Here is a 24,923-nt window from a genome sequence, read left to right as displayed (position 1 = left end):
CTGGTGTTTGACAAGGTGTCACATAGGAGGCTTGGTGTGAAAATTAAGGCACATGGCATTAAAGGGCAGTAACTAGATGGACGGAGGTGGCATGGAGTAGGGATAAATTACTTTTCCCAATTGGTGGAATATGGTATTGTGCGTAGTTGTGTCCTTTTGTCCATTAAATAAATCATTTGGACATGAGCACAAGAAGGATATCAAAGTTTGCTGATAACACCAAAATGGGAGCATAGCAAACTGAGGGAAAATTCAGGATAAACACAATGCAGTGGGCAGATTGGTGGCTGATGCTGATCTTAAAGTGCAGATATAGATTTTAGGGGTGAGAGTGCAGGTGTAAAATCCCATGAAAGGTAACAGATTCTCAGTTTTATACAGAGGTGCGTGGAATTATCAGTGATTAATTTGTTTAGACCACATCTGGAGTAGTGTGTGCAGTGCTGAGCATTCCTTAAGGATATTAGCCATGAAAAACAGACTAATGTTTTACTGGATTGATACAGGAATGAGGTTATACAACAACAACTTCTATTTGTATCACACCTTTAATGTAGTAAAACATCCCAAGGCGCTTCACAGAAGTATTAAGACAAAAAAACACAGCCACAAGGAGAAATTAGGGCAGGTGACCAAAAGCTTGGTCAAAGAAGTAGGTTTTAAGGTGTGTCTTAAAGGAGGAAAGAGGTAGCAAGGCAGAGGGGTTTAGGCAGGGAATTCGAGCTTACGGCCTACACAACAGAAGACACGGCCACCAATGGTTGTGCGATTATAATCAGGGATGCTCAAGAAGGCAGAATGAGGAGCGTAGATATCTCTGGTGCGGGGGGCCCTGGAGATTAGAGATAGGGAGGGGCGAGGCCATGAAGGGAATTGAAAACAAGGATGAGAATTTTGAAAGAGGCGCTGCTTAACTGGGATCCAATGTAGGTCAGCGAGCACAGGGGTGATGGGTGAACGGGACTTGGTGCGAGTTAGGACATGGGCAGCCGAGTTTTGGATGGCCTCAAGTTTACGTAGGGTAGAATGTGGAAGGCCAGCCAGGAGTGCATTGGAATAGTCAAGGCTGGAGGTAAAGGCATGGATGAGGGTTTTAGCAGTGGATAAGTGAGGCAGGGGCAGAGATGGGCAATGTTATGGAGGTGAAAATAGGTGTTCTTAGTTATGCTGCAGATATGTGGTTGGAAGCTAATTTCAGGGTCAAATATAACACCAAGGTTGCAAACAGTGTGGTTCAGACAGATGTTAGGGAGAGGGATGGAGTTGGTGGCTAGGGAACGCAGTTTGTGGCGGGATACGGAAACAATGGCTTCGGTCTTACCAATCAATATTGAGAATTTCTGCTCATCCAGAACTGGTAGAAGGGTGAAAAATTGGGCCTCGTTGTACCGAACACCACTGCTGGTTAGCGAATCGGTAACAAGGGACATTAGAAATGTTTTCACGTGTTAAGGCATGGAATACTTTACTGTAAATGGCTATTGGGAAAGAAACTACAGTATAATTTAAAAGGAAATTGGGGAAGTATTTGAAGAGATATAAATAGATACAAGGTAGGTAGGTCCAGTTGAAGAGCTGGCAATGGCACGATGGGCAAATACTTTACTATTTGGGTTTGTGACTATTTGCAAGGTGTGCATGTGTGTCATGATTACTGCATCTTTGTTGTGTCAAGTTGCCTTGTTAATTTTTTGAAGTGTTTTGCCTACAAGCTATTAAACACCATGCCAATTATTCACCGCTAAAGATCAGAAACACATTTTAAAAAAGTGGAAAGTGCCCAAGCAGAGGGGCAAAATATAGAATTGCCCAGTGCCCCAAACATTCTATCGTAAGGGGAACAGATAGGCGTTTCTGTGGCCGCAAACGTGACTCCAGGATGGTTTGTTGCCTCCCTGGGGCCAGGGTCATGGATGTCACTGAGCGGCTACAGGGCATTCTTAAGGGGGAGGGTAAGCAGGCAGAGGTCGTGGTCCACATTGGGACCAACGACATAGGTAGGAAGGGGGATGAGGTCCTGCATCAAGAATTTAGGGAGCTAGGTAACAGATTAAAGAGCAGGACCTCAAAGGTTGTAATCTCTGGATTACTCCCAGTGCCACGTGCTAGTGAGTCTAGGAATAGGAGGATAGAGCAGATGAATGCGTGGCTAAAGAGTTGGTGTAGGGGGGAGGGTTTTACTTTCCTGGATCACTGGGCCTGCTTCTGGGGAAGGTGGGACTTGTACAAGTCGGACGGGTTGCACCTGAACCAGAGCGGGACAAATATCCTTGCGGGGAGGTTGGCTAGCACTGTTGGGGGGGGGGGGGGGTTTAAACTAACTTGGCAGGGGGATGGGATACAGAGGGGAGCTGAAATAGTGGGTGATGTGCTGCCAATTATAGAGAAAAAAACAAGTCAGCTTGGTAGACAGGGCAAATATACAAGGGCAAGGCTGGATGACATCTATTTTAATGCAAGGAGTCTTGCAAATAAGGTGGATGAACTGAAGGTGTTGATAAACACATGGGAGTATGATATTGTTGCTATCACGGAGACATGGTTGAGGGAGGGGCAAGACTGGCAGCTCAATATTCCGGGGTACAGAATCTTCAGGCGAGACAGAGGAGGGGGTGCAGCAATATTAATTAAGGAGTCAATTACTGCAGTAAGGAGGGATGACATATTAGCAGGTTCCTCAAATGAGGCCATATGGGTGGAGCTTAAAAACAAGAAGGGGGCAAGCACTTTGGGAGTGTACTATAGGCCTCCAGTCAGGGGGAGATAGAGGAACAGATATGTAGGCAAATCTCAGAGAAATGTGCAAATAATAGGGTAATAATAATGGGGGATTTCAACTTCCCCAATATTAACTGGGATAGTCAGAGTGTGAAAGGCTCAGAGGGTGTAGAATTCTTAAAGTGCATCCAGGAGAGCTTTTTGAGCCAGCATGTAGAAGGTCCTACAAGAGAGGGGGCGGTACTGGACCTAATTCTAGGGAATGTGGCCGGCTAAGTGGAAGAAGTGCTAGTAGGTGAGCACTTTGGTGACGGTGACCATAATATGGTGAGATTTAAGGTGGTCATGGAAAAGGATAGGGATGGGCCGGAAATAAAGGTTCTAAATTGGGGGAAGGCCGATTTTAATAGGATAAGGCAGGATCTGGCCAAAATGGACTGGGATCAGCTACTTGTAGGAAAATCCGCATCGGAGCAATGGGAGGCTTTCAGAAGGGAGATTGAGATCATACAATGGCAACATGTTCCCGTAAAGGTCAAGGGTGGTTCCAAAAACCACAGGGGACCTTGGATGTCAGGGGATATACGAGAATGGATTAGAAAAAAGAGGGCTTTTGGCAGATACAAAAGGCTAAAGACGGAGGAAGCCCTAGGAGTACAAAAAGTGCAGGGGGATACTTAAAAAAGAAATTAGGAGATCAAGGAGGGGCCATGAAATAACACTGGTGAGCAAAATAAAGGAAAATCCTAAGATGTTTTATAAGTATATTAAGGGTAAGAGGATAACTAGGGAAAAAATAGGGCCCATTAGGGACAAAAGTGGCAATCTGTGTGTAGAGCCGGAAGATGTAGGAGGGGTTCTAAATGAATTTTTTGCATCTGTTTTCACTATGGAGAGGGACGATGTAGACATAGAAATAGGGCGGGGGGACTGTAATATGCTCGAACACATTAACATCGAGAGGGAGGAGGTATTGGCGGTTTTAGCAGGCCTAAAAATGGATAAATCCCCAGGCCCGGACGAAATGTATCCCAGGCTGCTGTGTGAGGCAAAGGAAGAGATTGCGGGGGCTCTAACACACATTCAGAACCTCTCTGGCCACAGGGGATGTGCCAGAGGACTGGAGAACCGCTAATGTAGTTCCATTATTCAAGAAGGGGAGTAGGGAAAAACCGGGGAACTACAGGCCAGTGAGCCTAACATCAGTGGTGGGAAAATTATTGGAAAAAATTCTGAGGGACAAAATCAGTCTCCACTTGGAGAGGCAAGGATCAATCAGGGATAGTCAACATGGCTTTGTCAAGGGAAGATCATGTCTGACTAATTTGATTGAATTTTTTGAGGGGGTGACTAGGTGTGTGGATGAGGGCAACGCAGTGGATGTGGTATACATGGATTTCAGTAAGGCCTTCGATAAAGTCCCGCACAGGAGACTGGTCAAGAAGGTAAGAGCCCATGGAATCCAGGGTGCCTTGGCACGTTGGATAAAAAACTGGCTTAGTGGCAGAGGGTGATGGTTGAAGGTTGTTTTTGTGACTGGAAGCCTGTGGCCAGTGGGGTACCACAGGGATCGGTGCTGGGTCCCTTGCTGTTTGTGGTCTATATTAATGACTTGGATATGAATGTAAAAGGTATGATCAGTAAGTTTGCGGATGATACAAAAATTGGTAGGGTGGTAAATAGCGAGGAGGGTAGTCTCAGTCTGCAGGACGATATCGATGGGTTGGTCAGATGGGCGGAACAGTGGCAAATGGAATTTAACCCGGAAAAGTGCAAGGTGATGCACTTTGGGGGGACCAACAAGGCAAGGGAATACACAATGAATGGTAAGACCCTAGGCAAGACGGAGGGTCAGAGGGATCTGGGTGTGCAAGTACACAGATCCCTGAAGGCGGCGGAACAGGTGGATAAGGTGGTAAAAAAGGCATATGGGATACTTGCCTTCATTAGCCGAGGCATAGAATATAAGAGCAAGGAGGTTATGATGGAGCTGTATAAAACACTGGTTAGGCCACAGCTGGAATACTGTGTGCAGTTCTGGTCACCACACTACAGGAAGGATGTGATAGCTTTGGAGAGGGTGCAGAGGAGATTCACCAGGATGCTACCAGGGCTGGAACGCTTCAGCTATGAAGAGAGACTGGGCAGATTGGGTTTGTTTTCCTTGGAGCAGAGGAGGCTGAGGGGGGACATGATTGAGGTGTACAAAATTATGAGGGGCATAGATAGGATGGATACGAAGGAGCTTTTTCCCTTAGTAGAAGGGTCAATAACTAGGGGGCATAGATTCAAGGTAAAGGGTGGGAGGTTTAGAGGGGATTTGAGAGAGAACTTTTTCACCCAGAGGGTGGTTGGAGTCTGGAACTCACTGCCCGAAAGGGTTGTGGAGGCTGGACCCCTCACAACATTCAAGAAGCATTTGGATGAGCACTTGAAATGCCATAGCATACAAGGCTACGGACCAAATGCTGGAATATGGGATTAGATTAGACAGGGCATGATGGCCGGCGCGGACACGATGGGCCGAAGGGCCTCTGAGACCAGACTGAAACTGGGGCAGTGTCCAGTAAACAGCAGTACTTCTCCTGTACTACCGTCCTGGACGCAGAGGGGTTAGGAGGCAAGTTACATCAGCGTACTATGCAGCATTTGGTTGCTTAGAAATGAAAAATAGGATTAGACCAAGTTAATCTGACCAAAGAACTTAAGGCATCAGAACCAAACCAGACCAAATTAGCAATAATACTGTGGAAGAGGAATTCCTGGAGTGTGTACGAGATGGTTTTTTAGACCAGTCCGTTGAGGAGCTAACTAGGGAACAGGCTACCCTAGATTAGGTATTGTGCAATGAGAAGGGTTAATTAATAATCTTGTTGTGCGGGGTCCTTCAGGAAGAGTGACCATAACATGATAGAATTCTTCATTAAGATGGAAAGTGAAGTCATCCAATCCAAAACTAGGGTACTAAATCTAAACAAAAGAAACTAGAGGTATGAGGAGTGAGTTGGCTATGATAGATTGGGGAGCTTCATTAAAAGGCATAACGGTGGATAGGCAATGGCTAACATTTAAGAACGAATACATGAATTGCAACAGTTATACATTCCTTTCTGGCGCAAAAACACAAAAGGAAAAGTGGCCCAACCATGGCTAACAAAAAAAATTAGTATTAGAGCCAAAGAGGAGTCATATAAAGTTGCCAGAAAGAGGACTGGGAGCAGTTTAGAGTTCAGCAAAAAAGGATCAAGAGATTGATTAAGCAGGGAAAAATAGAGTATGAGTAAACTTGCAAGGAACATAAACATGGATTGCAAAAGCTTCTACAAGTATGTAAAAAGAAAAAGATTAGTGAAGATAAATATAGGTCCCTTAGTCAGAAATGGGAGACAAGGAAATGGTAAAGCAATTAAACATATTTTGGTTCTGTCTTCACAGAAGAGGACACATAACTTCCCAGAAATGCTAGGGAACCAAGGGTCTAATGAGAAGGAGGAATTAAAGGAAATTCGTATTAGTAAAAAAAAGTGCTGGAGAAATTAATGGGACTGAAAACCGATAAATCCCCAAGGCCTGATAATCTGCATCCCAAAGTACTAAAAGACGTAGCCATGGAAATAGTAGATGCATTGGTTGTCATCTTCCAAAATTCTATAGATTATGGAACAGTTCCTGCAGATTGGAGGGTGGCAAATGTAGCCCCACTATTTAAAAAAGGAGGGAGAAAACAGGGGACTACACACCGGTTAGCCTCACATCAGTAGTAGGGAAAATGCTAGAGTATTATAAAGGATGATATAACGGGATTAGACAGTCAACATGGATTTATGAAGGAGATTGTGTTTTACAAACCTACTGGAGTTTTTTGAGGATGTAACTGGTAGAATAGATAAGGGAGAACCAGTGGATGTGGTGTATTTGGATTTTCAGAAGGCCTTTGATAAAGTCCCACATAAGAGGTTAGTGTGCAAAATTAAAGCACATGGGATTGGGGGCAAGGTATTGACTTGGATAGAGAACTGGTTGGCAGACAGAAAGCAAAGAGTTGGAATAAACGGGTCTTTTTCCGAGTGGCAGGCAGTGACTAGTGGGGTACCGCAGGGATCGGTCCTAGGACCCCAGCTATTCACAATATATATCAATGATCTAGACGAGGGAACTAGATGTAATATCTCCAAGTTTGCAGACGACACAAAGCTGGATGGACGTGAGTGCTGTGGAGGATGCCGAGAAACTCCAGTATGATTTGGACAGGTTGGGTGATTGGACAGAAGCATAGCAGATGCAATATAATGTGGATAAATGAGAGGTTATCCACTTTGGTGTCAAAAACAGGAAGGCAGATTATTATCTGAATGGCAATAAATTGGGAGAAGGGGAAGTGCAAAGAGACCTGGGTGTCCTTGTGCACCAGTCGCTGAAAGTAAGCATGCAGGTGCAGCAGGTGGTATGTTGGCCTTCATAGCGAGAGGGTTCGAGTACAGGAACAAGGATGTCTTGCTGCAGTTGTACAGGACCTTGGTGAGACCACACCTAGAGTATTGTGAGCAGTTTTGGTCGCCTTATCTGAGGAAGGATGTTCTTGCCATGGAGGGAGTGCAGCGAAGATTCACCAGGCTGATACCTGGGATGGCAGGAATGACATACGAGGACAGATTGGGTCGATTGGGCTTATACTCGCTGGACTTTAGAAGAATGAGAGGGGATCTCATTGAAACTTATAAAATTCTAACAGGACAAGACAGACTAGATGCAGGAAGGATGTTCCCGATGGCCAGGGAGTGTGGAACCAGGGGTCACAGTCTAAGGATAAGGGGTAGGCCATTTAGGACAGACATGAGGAATTTCTTCACCCAGAGAGTGGTGAACCTGTGGAATTCTCTACCAGAGAAGGCAGTAGAGGCCAATTCATTAAATACATTCAAGAAGGAGTTGGATATATTTCTTAAGGCTAAAGGGATCAAGGGCTATGGGGAGAAAGCAGGGACAGGGTACTGAATTTGGATGATCAGCCATGATCTCATTAAATGGCGGAGCAGGCTCGAGGGGCCGAATGGCCTACTCCTGCTCCTATCTTTTATGTAGCCCCAGCTATTCACAATATATATCAATGATTTGGATGAGGGAACCAAATGTAATATTTCCAAGTTTGCTGACAACATGAAACTAGGTGGGATTGTGAGTTGTGAGGAGGATGCAAACAGGCTTCAAGGCGATTTAGACAAGTTGAGTGAGTGGGCAAATACATGGCAGATGCAGTATAACGTGGATAAATGTGAAGTTATCCACTTCGGTAGGAAATCCAGAAAGGCAGAGTATTATTTAAATGGTGATAAATTGGGAAATGTTGATGTACAGAGGGACCTGGGTGTCCTTATACACCAGTCACTGAAAGCAAACATGCAGGTGCAGCAAGCTGTTAGGAAGGCAAATAGTATGTAGGCCTTCATTGCAAGAGGATTTGAGTACAGGGGCAAGGATGTCTTACTACAGTTATACAGGGCCTTGGTGAGACCACACCTGGAATACTGTGTGCAGTTTTGGTTTCCTTACCCAAGAAAGGATATACTTGCCATAGAGGGAGTGCAGCGAAGGTTCACCAGACTGATTCCTGGGCTGGCAGGACTGTCGTATGAGGAGAAATTGGTTCGACTAGGCCTGCATTCACTAGAGTTTAGAAGAATGAGAGGGGATCTCATCGACAGAATGGATACAGGGAGGATGTTTCCCCTGGCTAGGGGCTATAGAACAAGGGGGGGGTCACAGTCTCAGGATACAGGGTAGGACATTTAGGACTGAGATGAGGAGAATTTTTTTTCACTCAGAGGGTAGTGAACCTGTGGAATTCTCTACCACAGAAGGCTGTGGAGGCCAAGTCACTGAATATATTGGAGGATAGATTTCTGGACACAAAAGGCATTAAGGGGTATGGGGAGAGAGCGGGAATATGGTATTGAGATAGAGGATCAGCCATGATAATATTGAATGGTGGAGCAGGCTCGAAGGGCCGAATGGCCTACTCCTGCTCCTATTTTTCTATGCCAAAGTGTATCCACCCAGCAATCCACAATAGCCTAGAAACCTGTCCCTCTAGCTGCAGGCATTCTCATTCAATGAAGCAGTGGTGAGATGGCTTTGTCCATAGGACACAGATTTAAGCTATTTAGCAAAAGAACTAGAGGCGACATGAGGGAAAAAAATGTATGCAGCGAGTTGTTAGGATCTAGAATGCACTGCCTGAAAGGGTGGTAGAAGCAAATTCAATAACTTTCAAAAGGGAATTGGATAAATATTAGACGGGTAAAAACTTGCAGGACTATGGGGGGGGAAGAGCAGGCGAGTGGGATTAATTGGATAGCTCTTTCAAAGAGCTGACACAGGTATGATGCGCCTCTTTCTGTGCTGTAGCATTCTACGACAAAGTCTTGTACCAATACTGCAGCACTCCGGAGAAGTAAAAAAAAAAAACATTTCGGCTACCTTTACCTTCAGGTCAAACCCAGCCCAAAAAAAGTTAAAACAGCTTACTAGAGAACAATTATTCATGCATCGTCAAACACTTCCTTGCGGTACCCTGCTACATTGAACTAATTTGTAATGTATAGAAATGTTATTTTGTAGATTATTACTTTTCAGAAGAATCTGCTGTACTAGAAACAACACTTGAGCTACAATGCACTTGTATCAGGAATATTCAATAGACATCTTTGGTCAAGTGGGATCTCCCCACTCCCAGCATATTAACTAAAGCAAGTTTAATATGAACCAAAAGGAAATTAAACTTGTTCAAATAATGGGTCATATTGATACAGCAATGTTTGTTAACATTTTTGTAACCATATACAGTACAGCAAATCTCTCCACATCTGAAGCACTGTATCAAACCAGCCGGTCACAAATTGTCTGTAGCTCACAGGCAACATAGATCACTGTGGGTGAGAGACCAGCCAGATCAAAAAAAGTGTATAAATAAGAATTCAACTCAACTTTCCTGCTGATTTTTCCTTGGGGAGATGCTTTGAAACACCTGCCGTTATATCTCTACCAGGCAGAAGATGGTATAATTGAACAGTGACCAATTTATCCTTCCTCCTCTCCACATCCTCTCCCCCATACTGAAGACCCATCATGCTGCACTAAATCTGGGATTCCAGCCCAGAATGCTGCAACCTTGCCTAGGACTGAAGGTTCATTCTGTAATTTGGCCACTTACATAAAGGTGCATCATTACATTAGGAGCTTCTTACTATTTGCGGCCATGTTACCCTCCAATTCCCTTTCCTGCTCTCCCAAGCCAAACACCACACAGCAGGGAGGTTCCCCTGATCCCGCCAACGCCACTCTAATTGGCAAACATTAGGGAGCTAACAGCAGTCGACTAACAGCCCGCCCTTGGTTTGTGGTTCCTGTGGGGTCTCCACTCGGGAGCTCACCAGAGCAACTGGTGCAGGATCGGGTAACTGAGTGGTGCAGGCTGGACTAAGCCTGTGTATCACTCTCAGGCACACCGCTCTGGCACACTCACTGTCACATGCAATTGTAAAACAAGTCACTATTTACACATATACTGAGCTGCAATGGAGGCCAGACAGGTATCAACCCCAACCCACTGCAGGTTACTGTGGGGTTTATCAGCAGCTGCTGTGCTTTCATTATGTCACTGGTGACACAGCAGTTCCAAAAAGTAACAATTTACTGGGCAGAGAAACCCACAACTTTGGAATTTGCAGTCCTGTTCGTGTGATTATGCTGCCCCGTTTCCCATTCTGCTCTCTTTCTCTCTTATCTCAGCGAATGAGTAAAAAAGTTAATCACACTCGAGAACAAAATGCTAATCGCCAAATGCCAAATAACTTCAAATATTTTTCAGCACTGTTGAAGTCCAGGGTATTCCACGTTTCATCAACTCCCACTTCTTGGCAGGATTTTCACTTCTAATCAGAGTTTTTCAGGCACATACTGGGTCCTTGCCATATCAGCAAACTGTCTGCAGCCCTCCATAAAAAGGACTCAATCAAAAATCACCACGAATCAAGGGATCAGTGGAAAAAGCAACAAACCACGACAGGGTCCCAAAGATGCCTTCCTTGGTAATTTCAATGATCACGATCACCACTGTTGGCCGGCAAAGCCGAAAAGCAACAGGAACCCAGTGTACCTGGTTGAATTATCTTGTACAAGTCCTCACCTTGGTAAAGAAAGGCAAAAATGATCCCAGTACAGATACTGTACATAACAGCAGCACACTCTCCCAAGTATCAGCAACTGCTGTTCCATAATTTCATATGGCGCTGTCACTTGTACAGTTCAGTAGCGTCAAAGGCGAGACTTCTTGTGCAGCTCAGATGTAGAGAGAGCCGTCTGCAGGCCCAACGTACCCAATCCCAATCAGCAGCACATCTATCAAGGTCCATATTCCAAGCCCTCCGAAGCTGAAGAGTTTGCCAAGACCCTCCTTCCATTGGCCCAAATAGAAGCGGTCAGCTCCGAACCCTCCCAATGTAATGCTGAAATCAAATTAAAATTTCCATTAGGCAAGAAGAAAATGTTACACAATCAGCGAGCAAAGGAGTCCTGGCTTTCCATCCTGATATCCCCCACACTGGCCGGCAAACCAACACAGAAATTATCTTCTTTGATTCTCCTTATGGCTCTGTTGGTAACACATGATACTGAGCCAGCGAGAGGTCTCGGGCTCGATGCCGGATCTCAGCTGGGAATCTATAATTAGTCTCAGTGTCCCGGGATTAGAGAGAAGAAAAATCAGCCGGGGTTCCTGCTGCTCATCACGGTCCAGTGACCCCTGCTGGAACGAGCACATGAATGGACATTGGGTGGGCGAGCACAGGGTCAGGTTTGTCCTGCAGTTTAATACTTTCCAACACTCGCTGTCTAGGTGCCACACACCGAATTGCTGCTTGGAGTGAGTTCAGAGAGACCACACCCCACAGAGGATCAGAAAGAATCTGTCAATTCTCATGGAAGTTATGCACTTCAGTGAAAACAAAATCCAATCCTCTTAGGTTACAGAAGCAAAGGAATCTAACTGCAGCAAAGGTAAAGGATGGTTTGTTACTGGAATTACAGAATACTGCTTTTGTCACCTCCAGACCTGATTATTCCAACACTCTCCTGGCCAGCCTCCAATAAATTCAGCTAATCCAAAGCTCTGCTGCCTATATCCGAACTCGCACCAAGTCCCATTCATCCATCATCTGTACTCACTGACCTACACTGGCTCCCGGTCCACCAACACCTCAAATTTAAAATACTTAGCGTTGTGTTCAAATCCCACCATGGCCTCGCCCCTCCCCATCTCTGTAACCTCCTCCAGCCCTACAAGCCTCCGCGATCTCTGCATTTCTCCAGCTTTGGCCTCTTGTGCATCCCCAATTTCCTTCACCCCACTATTAGCGGCCGTGCCTTCAGCCATCTAATCCCTACGCTCTGGAATTTCCTCCATAAATATCTCCACCTCTTCATCTCCCTCTCCTTTTAAGACCTTCCTTAAAATTTGACCAAGCTTTTACTCACCCCTCCTAATAACACTTTCTATGGCTTGGTGTTGATTTATGTCTGATTACACTTCTGTGAGGCACCTTGGGACATATTTCTACATTAAAACTGCTCATAAATGTAGTTATACCAAGTAATCCTCTAATAAGTCACCTTTCCCTGTACTGGGCCTTAAACAACTGTTCCTCATTTTAATATTAGAAAAATGGGTAAGGTACACATAGAAGAAAGAGAGTTAATGTAACTCAGGTAGAGAACCACATTTTGTACAAGTCCTTGTACTGGAGGACATAGCTTCATCGTTGCTGGGTGAAAACCCTGGAACTCCCTACCCAACAGCACTGGGAGCACATTCACTGCACCGACTCAGCGGTTCAAGGCAGCCCACCACCACCTTCTCAAGGGCAACTAGGGATGGGCAATAAATGCCGGCCTTGCCAGCGACACCCACATTCAGAGAATGAATTTTTTTTTTATTTTTATAAAAAGCTGGTTGGAAAAATCAGTTCAGTTACAGTCCCTCAACACTGGCAGACATTCCAGGGGTCTGACTGCTATGAGATTATTACATGCGGTCAACGTGCTCCACAGTCTCTGCAGGTCTCTTAGCAATTTGAGACAAGATCCAGAAGGGCTCTCCAGATCTGCATCAGCTGTGTACACCAACTCCCGAGCAATTAACAGCAGGAGGAGAATGCACAAAATCGAGGGAATTTCAAGGGATTTGTAATTTGGAAAGAATAAAGTCAGTTGCCTGAAACCAGGTTCTGGAGGTAAATCATCATAATTAATATTTAGGCATCAATAACGTAGTCTAATGCAAACCAAACCCTGGAGAGAAACTATCTGAAGTGGTGAGTCACACATCGTGACTAGCCCATCAGGAAAGTCATGGCTTCAATTAAAATATTAAATGCAACAAGTCACTGGCATTAAAATGCTGGCTGCATTTTGCTCTGTCCAAGGCTCAGTGAGGCACTATTTATTGCACCACATTCATAGGTTCATCAAGCCTTCCCCTTTCCCACCCCACCCAGGTGGCACAGTTAATAGTGTAGATGGGAACAGAATGTTGCAAAGGATCGTTGCTAGATTAAGTGAGTGGGCAAAACTCTGGCAAATGAAATTCAATGTGGAAAAACGTGAGGTCATCCACTTTAGACCTAAGAAAGATAGATCAGAGTATTTTCTAAATGGAGAGAAGCTAGGAACTGTGGATGAGCAGAGATATTTAGGGATCTAAGTACAGAAAACACAAAGCTAGTGGACAGGTACAACAAAAAATTTAAAAGGCTAATGGAATGTTGGCCTTTATCTCAAGGGGACTGGAATACAAAGGGGAGGAAGTGATGTTGCAGCTGTACAGAGTTCTGGTTACGCCCCATCTGGAGCATGCATTCAGTCTGGGCACCGCACCTCAGGAAGGATCTATTGGCCTTGGAGGGGGAGCAGCGCAGATTCATTCGAATGATACCAGGGTTAAAAGAGTTAAATTAAGACAAGTTGCAGAGACTAGGCTTGTATTCCTTTGACTATAAAAAACTAAAGGGTGATCTAATTGAGGTGTTTCAGATGATTAAAGGATTTGATAGTTTCTCTATCTACCCTATTTCCTCTGGGTGAGGTGGGGGCTTCCAGAATAAGAAGGTATAATCTTAAAATTAGAGCTAGACCATTATGGGGTCCTTCACACAAAGGGTAGTGGAAATCTGGAGCACTCTCCCCCAAACAGCTGTTGAGTTTAATTCAAAATTTCAGAACTGAGATTGATAGATTTTTGTTAGGCATGGGTATTAAGGGTTACAGAGTTCAGATACAGATCAGCCATGATCTGATTGAATGGCGCAACAGGCTCGGGGGCTGAATGGCCTCCTCCTGTTCCTATAAATTCACTGTACAATACTTCTGAACCATGGATCTGTTGGAAAGACTTATGGCCAGATTGGAACTTGACACAATGCAATAATGACATTAATACAGCGATTTCTATTACAGGGAAACACTGCAGCAAGCCCAGAAATAACAATCATATGGCCGGCACTAAACTCAGGAAGTGTACTTAACTCAACACCCGATATCAATCATCGCACGTGGCACCATAGCCTTAATAGCTATTACTTGCCTCCTGTGACCACTACAGGTATGGAGTGAATGGGAGGGAGGGGCAAATTGATTCATACTAATGGACGTATACTTCTTAGTGAGTACAGGGTAGTCTCACTCTTGCAAAGAGAATAAAGACAGGCCATCTTCTGATACAATCCTGGTCACCCATTGGCCTCTCAGCTATTGACAGAGCAGAGAAAAGATTAAAACCAAGTACTTCAGACAGGATTCTCAGCCAAGAAACAATACCACATTCTCACCTGAGAGCCAACGCAGTTGACCACTTGTAACCCCCGGTCCAATTGCAATACATCTTCTTTTGAAATGTGCGATTGCCTGAGGAATAAAATAAAAATCGCAGACTTTAATCTGAGAGTCAGAGATATTTTACACTTTATGTTCATTTATATCAGGGTAGCCCTGTCAGTGTGGTTGAAAATCAATCACAAAGGCGTACTTTGAACCTGAAAAAATTAAACAAGAAACCTATGGTATAACAGTCACAAATAATGTCAAGTTTTAGATCACTGACGAACCTCACCAACGCCAAGTCGTGGGCTCAGATTCATTTGTACAAAACAGACATACCACAGCTCCCAGGTGGCCTAGTGAATAAGTGTATCACATCACGGCACCACTAAACAGACAAGTCGGCCCAGCTTTGATCCTTAGTCTGTGCTGAGTTAATTGATCACATCAAGAGCTGCAATGACAAGGTTAGCATTGGTCTCAACAGCCTGCCTCTGCAGAAGGTGCAAGCAGTGGTTCTGTAGGTCAAATACTGAACATGAAAAGATTCAACCAAAGGAAAGTATAACTAGAAAGTGAAAGAGCCTTCTACTTAGGAACTTAGGGACAGGAGTGGGCCTATGAGGAGAGATGGAGTAAATTGGACCTATACTCATAGAAACATAGAAGATAGGAGCAGGAGTCGGCCATTCAGCCCCTCGAGCCTGCTCTGCCATTTAATGAGATCATGGCTGATCATCCAAATTCAGTACCCGGTCCCTGCTTTCTCCCCATATCCCTTGATCCCTTTAGCCTTAAGAAATACATCTAACTCCTTCTTGAATATATTTAATGAACTGGCCTCAACTGCCTTCTGTGGTAGAGAATTCCACAGGTTCACCACTCTCTGGGTGAAGAAATTCCTCCTCATCTCAGTCCTAAATGGCCTACCCCTTATCCTTAGACTGTGATCCCTGGTTCTGGACACCCTGCCATCGGGAACTTCCTTCCTGCATCTAGTCTGTCTAGCCCTGTTAGAATTTTATAAGTTTCAATGAGATCCCCTCTCATTCTTCTAAACTCCAGCGAGTACAAGCCCAATCGACCCAATCTCTCCTCGTACGGCATTCCTGCCATCCCAGGTATCAGTCTGGTGAATCTTCGCTGCACTCCCTGGAGTTTAGAAGAATGAGAGGTGATCTCATTGAAACATACAAAGATTCTGAGGGCGATTGACAAGGTAGATGCTGAGAGGTTGTTTCCCCTGGTTGGAGAGTCTAGAACCAGGGGTCACAGTCTCAGGATAAGGGGTCGGCCATTTAGGACTGAGATGAGGAGAAATTCCTTCACTCAGAGGGTTGTGAATCTTTGGAATTCTCTACCCCAGAGGCCTGTGGATGCTCAGTCATTGAGTATATTCAAGACAGAGATCGACAGGTTTGTGGGCACTAAAGGAATCAAGGGATCTGGGGATAGGGCGGGAAAGTGGAGTTGATGTGAAAGTTCAGCCATGATCTTATTGAATGGCGGAGCAAGCTCGATGGGCTGTATGGCCTACCCTTGCTCCTAATTCTTATGTTCTTATTGAGCCCCTCGAGTCAGTTCCTCCATTCAGTGAGATCATGGCTGATCTGTGATCTAACTCCATATACCTGCCTTTGCCCCATATCCCTTAATACCTTTGGTTAACAAAAATCTATCAATCTCAGATTTAAATTAATAATTGATCCAGCATCAACTGTCATTTGCGGAAGAGAGTTCCAAACTTCTACCACCCTGTGTGTGTAGAAGTATTTCCTAACTTGACTCCTGAAAGGCCTGGCTCTAATTTTTAGGCTATGTCCCCAGTCCTAGGGTCCCCAAACAGCGGAAATAGTTTATCTTTCGCTACCCGATTAGTTTCCCTTAATATCTTGAAACGTCGATGAAATCACCCTTAACCTTCTAAATTTCAAGGAATACAACCCTAGTTTCTGTAAGCTCTCCTCGTAATTTAATCCTTGCAGTCCAGGTATCATTCTGGTAAATCTACGCTGCGCTCCTTCCTAAGATACGATGCCCAGAACTGAACACACTACTCCAAGTGTGGTCTAACTAGGGCTTTGTACAGCTGTAGCATGATTTCTAACCTCTTGTATTCTAGTCCTCTAAATATAATGCATTCCATTAGTCTTTTTGATGATTTTCTGTACTTGTACATTTTAATGATCTATGTACATGGAGCCCCAAGTCTCATTAGACCGCCACGGTTTCTAGCTAGTTATTACACAGGCAATAATCAGCCGGAACTATTTTTTTTCCATTTGAAAAAACTGCTATAATTTAAACGAACTAACACACTCACTCACACACAGCACCAGCTCTCTCTAAAAGGCCACTTACCAAGACAATGCACATGTTCCAGAACTGTGCAGTTGGAAATAGAATATTCCCGCGGGCACTGCACAGTCTTGCACTTGGTGGTTTCTTTGCACTGGTACTCAGTGGGTGGCAGTTGCCAACAGAACCGACAGATCATTGTTATTTGAAATGTTTTCTGTTCCTTCTTATTTTCATCCTGAATGTGAAAACAGTGAGATACCAGAAACATAAACAAAGGGGAACAAACGATTGATTATACCAAATAAAGGGAGTGGTTCAGCAAATCGACAGCTGGACAGGTATCATGGACAATATCACACCCTTCTAGCCACTGAATGCCCCCCCTCCACTTTCCACCATCGATGGCAGAGCCTCCAGCCCTCTCTGCCCTACCCTTTGGAGCCTTGCACCTTTTTACTTCTCTCCCTGGGTTCAAATGCCTATCTTTTCAACCACACAACCAGTCATCTCCCCTAACTCCTCTTCTACTACCCAGCATCTGTTGTTCCTGTGTGAAGCACCGTGTGATGTTTACTATATTAAATATGTGCTATTATATTATAGGTTGTATTAAAGACTTAAAGTAAACAAATAAAAAAGTAGGGCAAAAATGTAAAGATTTATATTGCCCACAAGCCCAGACTTGGTACACAAGGGTTACTTACTATGCACTGTACATCTGGTTTGACTGTACAGTTGAATGATGCATCCTTTCCATAGATACAGTTCCAATGTAGCATACAATTCATACAAACCGGCGGCAATTTGCTGCACAGCCCAGCACTGGGGCAGTTCGACAGGTAAGGTGGCACCGTGGTTACTGCTAGAAACAGTCACAGGGAAAATTACATAGAATCATCAATATGTCAAAGGGAAGCTACATTTTAAATTTAGACAGATCTTTCATATGGCAATACAGTATCTAATTTCCTGTGCTTTTCAGTCTTGACAAAGGGTTTCGACCTGAAACGTTGACTCTATTTCTCTCTCCACGGATGTTGCCTGGCCTGCTGAGTTTTTCCAGCATTTTCTGTTGTTAATTCATATGGCAATCTTTCCTTAAAGTTTTTTTAAAATAGTCTCATTCTACGTTAACGACAGAAGAGGAATAGAGCAGATAAAAGTGACATTTTTATTCTATATTTGCTTACCAGTGATGGTGCCGAGGGTGCTGGATGGAAGCACAGTATCTTTGGACTGCATCATCCCGTCAGGTTCCTTGGTGCTCAGGGAGTCTGTGGGAGAATATTTACACTGTATTCAGACTTAAACTTGCATCTAATTCCTCCAACATACCAGCATCATTTCAGAAACAGACCATATGCTAGGTATCTAATGGACAAATAGCAGGAACTGCTCGGCAGGTCAGGCAGCGTCTGTGGGGCGGAGGGTGGGGTTCGTGTTTCAGGGCAATTACCATCAGGTCATAGAGTCATAGAGTTTTACAGCGCAGAAAGAGGCCCTTCGGCCCATCGTGTCTGCGCCGTCCATCAATCCCTGTCCAGTCTAATCCCATTTTCCAGCATTTGGTCCATAGCCTTGTATGCAATGGCATTTCAAGTGCCCATCCAAATGCTTCTTGAATGTTGTGAGGGTTCCTGCCTCTACCACCCTTTCAGGCAGTGAGTTCCAGCTTCCAACCACCCTCTGGGTGAAAAAGTTCCTCCTCAAATCCCCCCTAAATCTCCTGCCCCTTACCCTGAATCTATGCCCCCTTGTTATTGACCCCCCTACTAAGGGGAAAAGTTCCTCTTTATCTACCCTATATCTATGTCCCTCATCATTTTGTACACCTCAATCAGGTCCCCCCTCAGCCTCCTTTGCTCCAAGGAAAACAACCCCAGCCTGTTGAGTCTTTCTTCATAGCTGAGGCGCTCCATCCCAGGTAACATCCTGGTGAATCTTCTCTGCACCCTCTCCAAAGCAATCACATCCTTCCTATAGTGAGGCGACCACAACTGCACACAGTACTCCAGCTGTGGCCTCACCAGCGTTTTGTACAGCTCCATCATAACCTCCCTGCTCTTATATTCTATGCCTCTGCTAATGAAGGCAAGTATCCCATATCCCTTTTTAACCACCTTATCTACCTGTTCCGCTGCCTTCAGGGATCTATGTACATGTACACCAAGGTCCCTCTGACCCTCTGTACTTCCTAGGGTCCTACCACTCATTGTGTATTCCCTTGCCTTATTTGTCCATCCAAAATACATCACCTCGCACTTTTCCGGGTTAAATTCCATTTGCCACTTTCCCGCCCATCTGACCAACCCGTTAATATCGTCCTGTAGCCTGAGGCTTTCCTCCTCGCAATTTACCACCCCACCAATTTTCGTGTCATCCGCGAAGTTACTGATCATACCCTTTACATTCTCATCCAAATCATTAATGTAGATCACAAACAGCAAGGGACCCAGCACCGATCCCTGAGGTACCCCACTGGACACAAGCTTCCAGTCACAAAAGCAACCTTCAACCATCACCCTCTGCCTCCTGCCACTCAGCCAGTTTAGGATCCAACGCACCAAGGCCCCTTGGATCCCATGGGCTCTTACCTTCTTGACCAGTCTCCTATGCGGGACTTTGTCAAAAGCTTTACTGAAGTCCATGTAAACCACATCCACAGCATTTCTTCCCTCATCCACACACCTAGTCACCCCCTCGAAAAATTCAATCAGATTGGTCAGACATGATTTACCCTTGACAAAGCCATGCTGACTATCCCCGATTAATCCTTGCCTCTCCAAGTGGAGACTAATTTTGTCCCTCAGAATTTTTTCCAATAATTTCCCTACCACAGATGTTAGGCTCACTGGCCTGTAATTCCCTGGTTTATCCCTGCTACCCTTCTTGAATAATGGTACTACATTAGCTGTTCTCCAGTCCTCTGGTACATCCCCTGTGGCCAGAGAGGTTCTGAAAATTTGTGTCAGAGCCCCTGCAATCTCCTCCTTTGCCTCACACAACAGCCTGGGATACATCTCGTCCGGGCCTGGGGATTTATCCACTTTTTGGCCTGCTAAAACCGCTAGTACCTCCTCTCTCTCGATGCTAATATGTTCAAGTATGTCACAGTCCCCTTGCCCGACTTCTATGTCTACATCGTCTTTCTCCATAGTAAACACAGATGCAAAAAATTCATTTAAAACCCCACCTACTTCATCTGGCTCTACACACAGATGAACAGTTTAAGGAGGAGCCGGGGGAGAATGAAAGCTGCCATGAGGTGCAAAGTAAAAGAGGATGAAATGACAGAAGTTTTTTCCCCCTGTCGGTTGTGATTCCCTCCACAGTTGAATAGCCCGCCCTCACTAGCCGAATGGCGGCTCGGGGACGGTAAGGAACCGCCACGGACAAGCCCCAGAGAGGCGACACTAGCCGGCGAAAGCTGGTGTTAACACTGCCCGCTGGGGCTATCGGCCACTCGGCGAGGCCCAAGGCCATGAGGACGTGAATGGTCACCCGCGAGCCTGTCAGCCGCTCCAGCCCCGTCTCCCATCACCACACCACCGGGCCCGGCACTCACCGCCCCAGGCGCAGGCCCGCACTCACCACACACCCGGGCCCGGCACTCACCACCCCCGGCGCAGGGCCCACACCCGCGGGCCGGCACTCACCGAGCCCCTGGGCCCCAGCCCCGCACTCACCGCCCCTCAGCAGCCCGAGCAACTGCCACACAACTAGGGCCCAATCCAGAACCTTCCGCACCGCCATCGCGCCCGACCTGGAGCCAATGACACCCCAGGAATAAGTAACCAATCACAGGCCGTACAGAGAAAACAGCCAATCACAACCCACACAGAGAAAGTAGCCAATCACTGCCCACACCGGGAATGCAGCCAATCACAGGGTGCATACGGTCTTCAAACACGGTGGAAATAGTGGAGAAAACTTGACAAAGGGCTTTGACCCGAAACGTTGACTCTATTTTCTCTCCACGGATGGTACCTGGCCTGCTGAGTTTTTCCAGCATTTTCTGTTGTTATTTCGGATTTCCAGCATCTGCAGTATTTTGCTATCGGCAATCGTGGGGTGCTGCAATAAGGGAGAATGCTGCAGATCCGCAGCAAGATTAGAAGTACTGGACACTTTCCATACATAAGAACATAAGAAGTAGGAGCAGGAGTAGGCCATACGGCCCCTCGGGCCTGCCCTACCATTCAATAGGATTATGGCTGATCCGAACCTAGACTCACATCCACTTCCCTGCCCTCTCCCCGTAACCCCTAATTCCCTTATCAGCTAGGAAACTGTCTATTTCCGTTTTAAATTTATTTAATGTCGCAGCTTCCACAGCTCTGAGGTAGCAAATTCCATAGATTTACTACCCTTTGAGTGAAGAAGTTTCTCCTCATCTCAGTTTTGAAAGGGCAGCCCCTTATTCTAAGATTATGCCCCCTAGTTCTAGTCTCACCCATCAGTGGAAACATCCTCACCACATCCACCCGATCAAGCCCCCTCACAATCTTATATATTTCGATAAGATCGCCTCTCATTCTTCTGAATTCCAATGAGTACAGTCCCAACCTACTCAACCTTTTCTCAGAAGTCAACCCCCTCATCTCCGGAATCAACCGAGTGAACCTTCTCTGAACTGCCTCGAGAGCAAGTATATCTTTTCTTAAATATGGAAACCAAAACTGTACGCAGTATTCCAGGTATGGCCTCACCAGTACCCTGTATAACTGAAGCAAGACTTCCCTGCTTTTATACTCCATCCCCCTTGCAATAAAAGCCAAGATTCCATTGGCCTTCCTGATCACCTGCTGTGCCTGCATACTAACCTTCTGTGTTTCATGCACCAGGACCCCCAGGTCCCTTTGTACTGTAGCACTTTGCAGTTTCTCTCCATTTAGATAATAACTTGCTCTTTGATTTTTTCTGCCAAAAAGTGCATAACCTCACACTTTCCAACATTATATTCCATCTGCCAAATTTCTGCCCACTCACTTAGCCTATCTATGTCCTTTTGCAGGTTTTTTATGTCCTCCTCACTCACTGCTTTCCCTCCCATCTTTGTATCGTCAGCAAACTTGGATATGTTGCACTTGGTCCCCTCCTCCAAATCATTAATATAGATTGTAAAGAGTTGGGGTCCCAGCACTGACCCCTGCGGAACACCACTAGTTACTGATTGCCAACCCGAGAATGAACCATTTATCCCAACTCTCTGTTTTCTGTTAGATAGCCAATCTTCCACCCATGCCAGTATATTACCCCCAATCCCGTGATTTTTTATCTTGTGCAGTAATCTTTTGTGTGGCACCTTGTCAAATGCCTTTTGGAAGTCCAAATACACCACATCCACTGGTTCCCCTTTATCCACCCTGTTTGTTACGTCCTCAAAGAATTCGAGCAAATTTGTCAAACATGACTTCCCCTTCATAAAACCATGCTGACTCTGTCCGATTAAATTATGCTTATCCAAATACCTTGGGAGCCTACTGTCAACAAAGGCAGACGTCAATGATGAAGTGGAGTTCGACCTCCGAGTGAGCGCAGACGCAAGCGTCGTCTGCATACTGTAATTCGACGACAGAGGATGGGACGACCTTGGATCTGGACTGGAGGCGACGGAGGTTGAACAGTTTCCCGTTTGTTCTGTAAATTAGCTCCACTCCAGTGGGGAGCTTACTGAGGGTGAGATGGAGCATTGCAGCAAGGAAGATCCAGAAGAGCGTTGGTGCGATGACACAGCCTTGTTTGACCCCGGTTCGTACGTGAATTGGGTCTGTGGTGGAACCGTTGGTCAGGATCACGGCTTGCATGTCATCGTGAAGCAGGCGGAGGATGGTGACAAACTTTTGAGGGCAGCCGAATTTGAGGACACTCCATAATCCCTCACGGTTGGCAGTGTCAAAGGCGGCCATGTAGAGCGGTTGGTGCTGTTCCCTGCATTTCTCTTGTAATTGACGTGCGGTGAAGATCATGTCCATTGTGCCCCTTAGTGGGCGGAATCCGCATTGCGACTCTGGGAGGAGCTCTTCAGCCACTGGGAGGGGGATTGAGGAGGATTCTTGCGATGACTTTCCCTGCGGCAGACAGCAGGGAAACTCCTCTGTAATTACCGCAATCGGACTTGTCACCTTTCTTGAAGATGGTCACAATTACGGTGTCTCATTACATTACAAAAGTACTTCATTGGCTATAAAGCGCTTTGGGACATCCAGTGGTCATGATAGGTGCTATAGAAATGCAAGTCTTTTCTTTTGGTACACACAGGCAGACTCTCTCCCCTCTGAAACATGAGCTTGCCTTTTATCTCTCAGACACTGTTGGAGCTACTGCGTGTTATGTTTTTTAATTAGGCCCATGACATATGTTGCCTTTAAGGGGGAGCACAGTCTACGAGCCCCATCCAAGTGCTGCCCCTGTTTTGTATAGAAAAATATATACTAGCCTCAGGAGAATTTTGATTTTTTTTTTTTAACAAGTCATATATTTTGTTGTCAGCCGAGTGCCGGACACACGTAGAAACTTTCCCATGACACAGGTAGAGTTCCTGGGTGCCGGTTACGAAGTGCACACTCTACCCGTAGTGACACCTAATCCTTACCGACCTAATCCAGAAAACTGAAGCACAGGTTGATAAAAGCCAAGGCTTAGGCCACTGAATTGTGCCCAAACTGTTGCAGGGGTTTAAACAGATAAAACAAGGTCATGGCCTCAGACACAGACAGACGCAGCCAGGGTCCCTAACACAGACAGACAGGATCATAGACACAGACAGACAGCAGGTGTACTTGGTACCAAACTTTCATCACAGATGTCAGCCTGGAGACACTTCCACTCCAAAGACCCTGTTTAACTATTCTTCCTCCTCCTCCTCCTCCTCCCCCTCTCCATAAAAGGATAGTTCGGATTGGGCAGAGAAACCTAATCCCAGCAAATCACTATGGCTTTGGATGTCAGTTTCCACTTGCAGTGATGGGTTTGGATTGGCTGGCAAAATCTCTCGTTAGTTCATAGCTGCCACTGTTTCCCAATGTCAGGAATGGAGCAGCCCAGGAGTGAGATACATCAACTCAAATGTCTCCATGCTGACAAGATTAAATCTTACAAGTCAATAAAATTTTTCCTGAGGTTCTAAAAAAGGGGGATGTTGAACAAAAGATACAGCACTCCATCTAGATGCTTTTCCCCTTTAAGATCTCCATGGTAAAGCTATTGAATCTAGTCCCAAGTGATACCAGTCATATAACGAGATGGATAATAGCAGGTACAGGAAACTTTCGATTAACCGGCCCCTAAATAACCGGAACGCTCTATCCACTGGCAAAATTCAGGAGTCGGTTCAGGTAACTTTTTTTACTTTTAGTTACTTTTTTTAATTGATTTGTTGCTGTGCAAGGGTGTAGCTGAAGCTGTTGCTAAGCTACAGAGACGTTTGCAACTTGTGCCGATTGTTTTGAAGCACAGGGTTTGTTGCTTTATACGGAGCTCTGAGCTCCGTATCTTTTACTATAGCGTTCGGTTATCCGGAATTGTTGATGAACCGGCACCACGTCGGTCCTGTCCGTGCCAGATACCAGAAAGTTTCCTGTACAAAGCTTCCCTGTGCTGGTTGTTGTAGGTACAGTATCTGAGGAGTGGAAAGGACGGGTTAGTGAGGAATGGGACTGAATCACCATGAGCTCCCGGGCTTGAAGTGATGTAAATGCATCACAGGGAGAGCCACAGCGTTTAGAACCCACATTTGGGATTACAGTATATAAAGATCATACATTACAATGTATATCTTTATATAATGTAAAGATCAACTACCTCAGCACACAGCTGGGATTGAACCCGAATCTTGTGGTCCTTATAGCTGAGGACCACATCAGGTGGCACACGTACCCACTAAACCACCGGGGGGAACAGGTTCACACACGAGTAGTCAGGTGACCAGGGAGCGGCACAGAATCAGCAACATTTTATTCAATAAAAACTGATATTCTGATTTCTGTTTTTTGATTTAATTTAGCCTTACCTCCTCCATGCACTGGCACATGCAG

General features: G+C 45.4%; 1 protein-coding gene across 2 annotated transcripts; it reads right to left on the bottom strand.

Moving 5' to 3' along the window:
* Nucleotides 1–475: 475 nt before the first annotated feature.
* Nucleotides 476–24,761, bottom strand: tm2d3 (TM2 domain containing 3). Of its 2 annotated transcripts, none has more exons than XM_085972498.1 (6): nt 22,359–24,761; nt 18,078–18,161; nt 17,592–17,749; nt 16,948–17,122; nt 14,598–14,673; nt 476–11,222 (listed from the first exon to the last, which is right to left on the bottom strand). In XM_085972498.1, the coding sequence occupies exons 2-6, from the start codon at nt 18,130–18,132 to the stop codon at nt 11,057–11,059; spliced, it is 630 nt and encodes a 209-aa protein (XP_085828624.1). In that variant the 5' UTR covers nt 18,133–18,161; nt 22,359–24,761; the 3' UTR covers nt 476–11,056. The 2 variants fall into 2 exon arrangements, with proteins under 2 accessions (XP_085828624.1, XP_085828623.1); XM_085972497.1 differs by lacking the exon at nt 22,359–24,761 and adding an exon at nt 20,574–20,655.
* Nucleotides 24,762–24,923: the final 162 nt, after the last annotated feature.

The sequence above is a fragment of the Somniosus microcephalus genome, chromosome 32, assembly GCF_052327205.1.
Source record: "Somniosus microcephalus isolate GS21.2 chromosome 32, FLI_Smic_1.0, whole genome shotgun sequence".
Classification (NCBI taxonomy): domain Eukaryota; kingdom Metazoa; phylum Chordata; class Chondrichthyes; order Squaliformes; family Somniosidae; genus Somniosus; species Somniosus microcephalus.
The sequence above is the reverse complement of the archived record's forward strand: the minus strand, read 5'-3'. Positions and strand labels throughout refer to the sequence as shown.

Bases quoted from the DNA above. Each gene is read 5' to 3' on its own strand.
- tm2d3 (XM_085972497.1), bottom strand. From the start codon at position 20,640: ATGGCGGTGCGGAAGGTTCTGGATTGGGCCCTAGTTGTGTGGCAGTTG. The intron at 17,123-17,591 runs GTAAGTAACCCT...TTTCACATTCAG, and splicing joins AACCAGATGTACAGTGCATA to GATGAAAATAAGAAGGAACA. The intron at 14,674-16,947 runs GTAAGTGGCCTT...TTTATTCCTCAG, and splicing joins GGAACATGTGCATTGTCTTG to GCAATCGCACATTTCAAAAG.